Source organism: Argentina anserina, chromosome 2 (assembly GCF_933775445.1).
Source record: "Argentina anserina chromosome 2, drPotAnse1.1, whole genome shotgun sequence".
Lineage (NCBI taxonomy): Eukaryota > Viridiplantae > Streptophyta > Magnoliopsida > Rosales > Rosaceae > Argentina > Argentina anserina.
This window is the reverse complement of record NC_065873.1, coordinates 169,172-178,668: the sequence shown is the minus strand read 5'-3', so window position 1 is coordinate 178,668 and position 9,497 is coordinate 169,172. Positions and strand designations below refer to the sequence as shown.

General features: G+C 37.7%; 1 protein-coding gene across 3 annotated transcripts; it reads left to right on the top strand.

Moving 5' to 3' along the window:
• Positions 1-403: 403 nt before the first annotated feature.
• On the top strand, positions 404-4,888 carry LOC126782863 (uncharacterized). 3 transcript variants are annotated; one of them, XM_050508195.1, is made up of 6 exons: positions 404-970; positions 1,231-1,363; positions 2,195-2,393; positions 2,660-2,696; positions 2,962-3,265; positions 3,386-4,888. In XM_050508195.1, the coding sequence occupies exons 1-6, from the start codon at positions 737-739 to the stop codon at positions 3,439-3,441; spliced, it is 963 nt and encodes a 320-aa protein (XP_050364152.1). In that variant the 5' UTR covers positions 404-736; the 3' UTR covers positions 3,442-4,888. The 3 variants fall into 3 exon arrangements, with proteins under 3 accessions (XP_050364152.1, XP_050364154.1, XP_050364153.1); XM_050508197.1 differs by having other exon boundaries at positions 3,366-4,888; XM_050508196.1 differs by having other exon boundaries at positions 1,231-1,365; positions 2,200-2,393.
• Positions 4,889-9,497: the final 4,609 nt, after the last annotated feature.

Below are 9,497 nucleotides of genomic sequence, written 5' to 3'. Positions count from 1 at the left end.
AACGGGACAGCTCAGCCTTTGACTAAATTCCCGCCTTATTTCCCTCCAACTGATCCCCGTTCCGTTTCTGCCACCAGTAAGTTCCGTCATTTAGGGGCTAAACCGTCATTCTTCATCCATCTCCCTCTTAAAATAATCAAAACGACGACAACGATGAGGGACATAATAATACAAACAGAAAGCCATTCTGAGTCTCATCATTACGCGTGGCCGACTCACCCTGCATCAATGTACTGTACGTGCACAGGACGCTAGTAAATATGGCGCGTGAGTGTCTTGCGCCACAATAATTTGAGCAGGTGGGGGCAGCTTTGTCTATATAATTCATGTCCGTATTTCCTTTCCCTCTTCTTCTAATCTCCAATTGCTGCTTTTTCGCTTTCTTCCTCTATTATTTCTCCCTGACCTCTCTCTCTCTCTCTCTCTCTCTCTCTCTCTCTCTCTCTGTCTCTCATCTACTCCATCTCAATCTTATACGAGATCCCTCCCTAAGTTTAGTGGGGCTTCTACTTCCTCTCTCTTGTTCTAACACACTTGCACACACCGCCACCTAGATCTAGGTTTGCTCGTTCGCTCGCTACCTCATATATTGGTCAGTACAAGATCGACCGACATATATACACGTACTGACGTTGGTTTAGAGCTAGGAGTCTTAGAGACACGACTAGTAATAGCGAGCGAGGATCGGAGAAGAAACAGATCGATCGGCTCAATTCGACGGGTAGCTATCGGAAACATGAGTCCGGCAGTAGCAACACCAACGGCAACAATAGCAGCAGCGACTAATTTGGGAGGCGGAGGAGCTGCAGGTCAGTTTGGGGATACGACGTATACCAAGGTGTTTGTTGGAGGATTGGCTTGGGAGACCCAGAAGGATACCATGAAGAAATACTTTGAGCAGTTTGGTGACATCTTGGAGGCTGTTGTCATCACTGACAAGGCCACTGGCAGATCCAAGGGCTATGGATTTGTACGTATATACGTCCTACATATATCCCTCTCTTCCCTTCATCCACCTCTTCTTCACTTCTTCTATTTCGATCTTGTTATCATGCATTTAATTTGTTGTAGTAAATATTATAATTATATACACGGCTTCCTAATTGTTTTCTGCCAGATCTTGATGAAACAGATACGAGATTAATTACTGGTGATATTAACTTGGTTAATTTGTACAGGTTCTAATTAAGATTACTGATGTGCCTTATACATGTGATTGATTATGTGTAGGTAACCTTTCGCGAAGCGGAAGCAGCGATGAGAGCTTGTGTCGATGCTGCCCCAGTGATAGATGGAAGGAGAGCCAACTGCAATCTTGCTTCTCTTGGTGTTCAGAGATCCAAGCCATCTACTCCAAAGCATGGTATGTACGTACGTACGTATATAAGTACTAATTATTTCTTCATGGCTACTTATATTCTACATACACTCAAACAGTGCACACCGGGTACCCACTAATTCTTTCTTTTTTCTTTTTCATCTCTTATTTTGTCAGATCTATCTATGTTTCATGATCGACAATTCGACATCTTAATTTCATGTTACTATTCATATATAAATTATACAAGATCCATTGATTTTATGGATTTCCCATTTTTCTTATAGTATTACTTACTAGATAGTTTTGAATGAGGGCAATTAAACTCACTTCCGCATGTAAAATTGTAGTAGGCAGTTAAAGTAGCTAGGTACGTACCATACATGTATGTATTGGTGATCAACATTTAAGGTCGCAGTTATTTCAGCAATTACCTTATTTATTAAATATAAAGTTAAGTAAAGCACTTTGTTTTTGTTAATAACAAAGCATACTCTTCAAAAAAAAAAACTTACTTTGAAGTTTGAACATGTATATATACATGAGTTGCAAACAAGGTGAAAGCATTAATGAAAGATCAATTACATGTCAATCGAAAAATGAGCAATTACATGATCATCATGAGTAACAAATTGATCAGTTACACTAGCTAGTAGGGATTGCCTAGTCGTGTTGATTTGGCAACGGTTGTATGTTTGAATCATTCTCTTCCCAGCGTTTAAAGTTAGGAAATGCATGTGAATGTGATGCTCTCATCAATCTTACAAATTAGTTGGTAAAAGTAAGTAGGTAGCTGAGCCTAGCTAGCTACATCAATTATGTAGTTTTATGTTACGTTGTTGGCAATTAATTAACAATGAAACAATCATTGAACAGGTGGAGGAGGAGCTAGGAACTTTAGGGTAATGGCGGGATCAATATTCCAAGCTGCAGGTGGAGTTGGAGTTGGAGTCGGATCGGGTTTTACAGCAGCTTCTGCAGCAACCGCATTCCCAGCTCATCATCATTATGCCGCCATTCAACAAGGGATTCCTGCTGCCGCTGCTGCTGCTTACAATCTTTATGCCACCCCAGGGTACTACTACTCTACTGACTATATATATATATGTATCCATCTCAATTCTTCACTAATTATCATCATTCTATTCTGATCGAATGTTAGCTAATGGTTTTGTATTCTCAACATCGATGTTAATATCAACATCAATATCAATTACGTACTCTCTCTCTCTCTCTCTCTCTTGCATATACAAGGACGGGAATCATGCTTTACATATATCTGCAGCTAATTTAAGAAGAATTTAATTTTTCATTTCTTTGTAACACGCTCTTTCATTTCAGGTACTCTGCATACTCGCCAGAATACACTTACCCTACGGTTCGTATATCTAATCTCCACAAGCTTCTCTGCACCTCTCAAAAATGTTAAATCTTCTTTCTTCCAGCTGACATATGTGCATGTGTGAATACGTAAATGGAATATATCCATTTATTCATCTGACGCTTTTATTTTGAATTTATACAGACATGAAACTAGCTAGGCTATACGCTCGTACGTATAATTAATCAATAACACAATTTTTGTCCTGCAATACGTACTTACATGTTAATTGTACGTGTGGCATATTTATTTATGTACTCAGAACTACTACGGCCTATACGGAGGGGGAGCAACAAACCAGTATCCAGTGTACGGAGCAGCAGGTGGGATGCTGACGGGAGGAGCTGCAGCAGCAGCCTTTTACCCGTATCTTCAGTACGGTGAAGCAGCTAATGGAGGTGCCGCTGCCTATACTACTTCTGGGGCGCAGAATGTTGGATATGGTGGCATCCAATACCCACATCATCATCATAATCTCTATCAGTATTCAGCTGCTGCACTAGGAGGCTACCAGCACTATGCTCCCTCCATGTCTCTTGCACCCTCTCCCGCGTTGCAATCACCAGGTATAACAGTTATAAAAGTTTCTTGAATCTTTGATTTATATATGCGCTTATGGTCGGAAAGACTGGATAGAGAGCTGGCACATACTAATATCTTTGACAGTGTGTTTTGCTGTGCCACAGGCGTGACCATGTCTCTTCCTGCTGCACCATCAATTCCGGTTCCAGCTCATCGCTAGTAGCACTACTACTCGATCATGATCATCATAAGTTCCAAATGCATTTGGCTCCTCCTTCATCAACTTCAACTCTTCTGATCTCAACCGATCATCAGCTGCATGCTTCTCAAATTTCATCATCATCGATCTCCTCGATCATTCCTTTGGCTTAACCATGGTTCACATCACATCCCTTTCTCACTTGCCGTCTAACATAAGTTAGCCCAAGCTGCTTTGGCGTTTGGGCTAACTCATTGCGTGCATGCATGCACACATGATATATAGAGAGCCTCGCGTAGCGGCTTTCTACAATCAAATCATTCATTCATTGTCCAATATAAACACATGCATGAGTAGAATGCATGCATCTTCTGAAAACAAGGGTACACGGGTTCCCTTAATGAATCACAAGATCAACTAAATCATACATGTTTCTAACCAACAACTCAAGGCTATATTTGGTTTAGTTTTTAAGTTGGACCTAACTTTTTCTTTTCTTTCCTTTTCTTCTTTTAATTACTTCTCGGCCTTGGAGAGGCCGATCGAGAGGCAGGGAAAGCAAATCTTGCGCACTCTCATCATGCATATAACTTTTTAGCCCAGGAAGGCTAATCAAAGACATAAAATGGTTTGCAAATATTGTAAATTCAACACAAATAGCAAACCGCTTCACTTTCAATGTTAGTTTTAGATTATATAGGAAAGAAAAAACACATGGGGATGCATGGAATTGCATGCCTCAATATTTTGGCTGTTAACATCTAGGCTTAGGATTTTGCAACTAGCTAGGTACGTAGTAGCAGTCATGTTTCATCAAAGCTTTAATTACCAACTTAATTTTCTGGTTTTGACAGCTTTTAAATGAAATGTGTATAACCATCTTCCCTTGGGTTTGGGGAGCAAGAATACTAACCCCTTTTTGTTAGTTTCTTTTAAATGTAAGAATGTGGCTAAACTATGGGAGTCTTAGCCCCATTTCACTAATTTAAGTAGGAAGAATAGTGTTTTCTTTAGTTAACAGTTATATTATAGCTAGCCCAGCTAGTATATTTCGTCATCCTTTTGATAACTCCATTAATGGATGTGGAGCTCAAAAGCATCTGCATGTAACCCTGGGGAGATATTTTGGTTCCCTTGGGTTCTTCTCCACTAATATTGCACCAACCATGGTTAGGACTTAGGGTTCTTCTTCTTCTTCTTCTTCTTCTTCTTCTTCTTCTTCTCATAATCATCAGAATCATCGATCACCATATCTGTCTCTCAGTTCATCTCATCGATCAGTACTGTTTAATATGTATTGGATTGTAATTAGAGATCGTACTAAGTACAAGTAAGAATTTTCATTTTCCGGCGATGTTGCTTGAGAATTGATATGCTACTTAACTACCAAGTACTCTGCTTTTTTCAATTATTTTAGTTTTTATGCTTATTGCTGATGCTATTAATGAGATTCTTATTTCCTCTCTTATTCTCTTGATATCTTTTATTTAAATAATTATTGTTTAGGTGGTGAATTTCATTACTTCAATTCCCACCATGAAAACTAGTGGTAAGTATGGAGTCATGCAAGTATGGTACGTACTTTGCAGTTTATTAATGTTCGGATAAAACTAATATAAGAAGTAATTAATGTGTGATATATATATATATATATATATATAGCTGTTCAAGTATTCCTTAAATTGGAAATACATTAATCAATGATTTTCTACATGAACGGATCAACTTTTTTCTCATTTGGGGTTGTAGTGCATAAGTAATTACTAATAAGTAATAGCTAAAGTCAAGCAATTACGTGGTATCTTTACTATCTTAGCCTACAAGCGCAAATTTGACGAGTATAATATGTAGAAGACTGGGCTAATCTCACTAGCTTAAGCTTCTGGCTAACAGTTCAGCCTAAAGAAAGGGAATAACGGAACCCAATTAAAAAGCCTATAATAAATCTCATTACTATTACCAACTGTCAACTGTCCAATGAATACCTTCTTGTAGCAGAACTCTAGAGTTGAGAATGCCTTATCATGCGTGAGAAGAATTTTGAGTTTTCTTACTTAGCAGTCCAGAATGATCAATGCTTTAGATAACTTGCTCGTATCAATTTGACTCACCAATTGTTAGAATGAGTAAGTAATTTCCAACCAAGCTTATCTAACAATGCAGTTTTAAATTGATGAACAAATGACTAATATTACTTAAAATTAAGGACTGATTTGATAAATCAAGTTTACAAATTTAAGAACTCAGTTACAACTTTAATGACTTAAACTACCACTTTGAAGACTCATTTTACAACTTTAGCATTTGATGCATGATATGCATCAACACGCTCTAGCTAGTCTTGCCCTTATCTTTGGAAGTACAAATCTGGCTCCATGAAAGTGAAGCAGCAGTATAAAATAAAAAAATAAAAAAATTCGACATTCATCGTCAAAGGGTTGCATCAATAAGAGTGCAGCTATGCTCATTCAGATTCAGTCATTCTCCATATATTAGTGATTTGGGAGCTGTTTTTTGTCACCCAGCAGCGGCCAACGAGAATGACTGAATGAGCACCCTGCTTCCAGAAAATTTCCTCAGGTACAGAAAGATCTTCCAGGGTATCTAACGGGAAGCTTCTGCAATCAAGAGTTGATCAGTAACAGTAACATGTAAACTATACTGCTAAAAAAAAAAGTGCTAGATATAAGAGTCCGTAACTCAGTATTATTATTAGCCAGAGAATAGAAGTGGTCACAAGTGGTGCCATGGAAGTAAATTTGCCGACCACTCTAAGTTTACTCACCCATCAACCACTTCCCCAAATATTGTCATGTGTCATTTTCTTTAATCGTAGTTAAGTCATGTATGATTAACAATATAAATATATAATAATTAAATATAAAATAAATTAATTATACTTTCTTATATCTCTGGATAATTAATTACTCAACCAAGCAAAATTTTAATGAAAATAAAACCGAGGAACATTGTTTCCTAACAACACTTCGATCACTGCAAAATAAAAACACTTGATTCGTGGTCGGTCTCTTTGATAACTTCATAAAATTTCTTTATTTTCTATTTAAATTTTGTCATGAAATTTATCATAGGCATTGAAAGTTAAGCTTATCCTGGTTTGTTTTTTTTTTTCTCCAAGGGGTTTGCTTTTCCTGGGTTTGAATGGAAGTACCCATGAATTAAAACATGGGCAAATTATTATTTAGTACCAAATCAAATCTTAAATTATAAAAAAGTTAAAGAAGAAAATCCAATTAAAAAATAGTTTTCACATTTAATTAGAAAATTACAAAAAAGTCAACAAGCCTCAAACAAAATTAGAAAAAAAAGTCATTTTAATATTTTACTGACTGTTTTACATTTTCTCACTCTTTTTCTTATTTTTCATTATTATTCTTATTCCGGCCATAACTGTGTCGTTCGGCAATTGATTTGAGCGTGGTTGGTATCATTGGAAATATTTCTCTTCCCTTTTTCATTTGATATCATACTCATTCCGAATCGACCACAGTATAGGATGAATAAACCCTCAAAAAGGGGTTGCCGCCGTCTATGGCGATGCTTCAAGCTTTTCCGGTGAAACTGGAGCCCAAGTCTCCATAATTCTAGCTATTCGCCTTATTTTGAGCACAATCATACCGATATCATTTGAATTTTAACATAATTTTGTGGATTTATAAATTTCTCTCAACATGTCACACTTGGTGTCACAGTGGTAGCTACAATATCGACATTGTGACTGCCATTGTATTTGGTAGTGTGACTACCAGTGTATTTGGTAGTGTAACTATGTTGTGATAAGAAGAAAATGTGAAAAGAAGAAGAAGAAGAAGAAGAAGAAGAAGAAGAATTAGTAGAATTAATGAACTTTTGTCACACTTGCAGTCACACCACCTGTCACACTACATGTAACACTTGCAGTCAAACCACCAGTCATAATTGTAGTCACACTGGTTGTTACAATAACGATATTATGACTGTCACTATATTTGATTTAGGGTTTAGGGTAGTGTGACTACTCTTGCATTTGGTAGTGTGACTACCCGTGTATCTAGTAGTGTGACTATGTTGTGACAAGAAGAAAATGTGAAAAAGGAAAAAAAAAAGAATGAGTAGAATTAACGAACCTTTTGTCTCATGTTATGTGATCTTAAATTTCTCAAACAAGCCAAATATCAACATTGACTTTGTCACACTAGTAGTTACACCAGTAGTCACACTAATAGTTACACCAATAGTCACATTGGTGGTCACACCAATAGCTACATTAGGAGTCACACCGGTAGTTATATTGGTAATCACATCATTAGACTTCATATTAAGAGTCACATTGGTAGTCACATTAGTAGTTACAGTACTTTTATAATTAAAAAACTAGTCAGCTACACTACCAATCACATTATGAGTCACACAACAATTCACACTAACATTATTCTATGACGAGTAGTGTGACTGCCATTGTGACTAGTAGTGTGATTGTCATTGTAACTTGTGGTGTGATTCACATAATGACTACAATCTCCAAAGAAAAGAAAAAGAACAACACAAATATATGAAGTTACTTTGGGCACCCCACTACCCCCACCATCTTCTCCGATGAGTTCAATCTAGCTCGTCCGTGCATCAATCGCCCACATCTCCACATTTCCAAGCTTTCCTCAGCATCTCCTCTATGATAATTGTCCTCTCCTCAACATGGTCCATGCAGCTCCGACGTCCCCGCAGTTCCAATCATCCCCGCACCTCGTTTCCGCATCTCGGAGGTCGTCCCGTACCCGCGCCTTCGACTTGGTCTAGTACCACTACGCCTCTAGCATCGACCCCGCACCTCGTCTCTGTGTTTTGGAGGTCCTACATGCGCCTCCGATGTGGTCAAGTACCGAGCCTCTAGAGTCGTCCTGCACCTCCGACGTCGAACCGCACTTGCTCCGATGTTATCCCCGCACCGAGAGAGAGAGAGAGAGAGAGAGAGAGAGAGAGAGAGAGAGAGAGAGAGAGAGAGAGAGAGAGAGAGAGAGAGAGAGAGAGAGAGAGAGAGAGAGAGAGAGAGAGAGAGAGAGAAGCATCTCAATACCAATTTGAAATTGAAGATCTGGGTTTTAGAGAGAGAAAGGAGAGATTAGTTGCAATGACATTTCGTAATTTTCTTGAAATTCAAGGGCAATGCTATAAGAGCTTTAGAAAAATGATTACATTCTAATTTTTAAACTTAATCTAACGTTTTTCTAATTAGGTGTGTAGAAATCGACTTTTTTTATGATCTACCTCTAAAACAATTGACATCAAAAGTGGAAATTATGTGATAATTTTTATCATTTAATGTTATATACCCTTCAATTTTGGATAGTTAATTAGGAATAAGGAGTGAATGGAAAGCACCAAATTCTACCTAAATCCTAATGTGCAAGGTTCTAAAAGGCTCTTCTTGCGGCTCTACATCTTCCCATTCCCTTGGTCAGCAATACATTTATATACTAGAAACTGCACACACGGGTGTGGGAAAGTGAGTGGTTATTGTGTCTAGTGAGTGGGTGAATTAGATATGTGCTCTCCCACATTTTCCTTTTTGTTTGTTTTTCTACTATTATGGCTTAGGTTTTTTTTTTTGCGAGAGTTTGTGACAGAGGAGCATATCCAGAAGTTCACAATTTAGTGAAACTCGGATTGTTCACTTTATAGTAGCATAGATTTATCAAAGAAACACCCAAATTAAGTGGCATTGTCACAATCTGAATGGTTGTAGCGATCGAGGTTAATCAACCATGCCATAAGATTAGAGAGGATTGAGCTATAACTAGGAGATTTACGTAAGAGAGATAGAAATCATAGAATTTGTATTAAAAATAAAAGGAGGGAGACAGTTATTCTGTATCATTAGTTTAATTTTATAAAATTTAATTAATATTTAATGCTTAACCATGATTTAAGAGAAGGAGATATAACAATATTTGGAGAGTGGTCATTGGGTGAGCAAACGAGTGGTCGGCAAATTTTCTTCCGTTGTGCCACAAGTCCACAACATAACGGTATAAAGTTAGGAGACTTTTCAATAACTGCTCGATCAACCCAATCATAGA

Coding starts and splice junctions, on each gene's coding strand:
- LOC126782863 (XM_050508195.1), top strand. CDS start 737: ATGAGTCCGGCAGTAGCAACACCAACGGCAACAATAGCAGCAGCGACT. Junction 971..1,230: donor GATCCAAGGGCTATGGATTT/GTACGTATATAC, acceptor GATTATGTGTAG/GTAACCTTTCGCGAAGCGGA. Junction 2,394..2,659: donor AATCTTTATGCCACCCCAGG/GTACTACTACTC, acceptor CTTTCATTTCAG/GTACTCTGCATACTCGCCAG.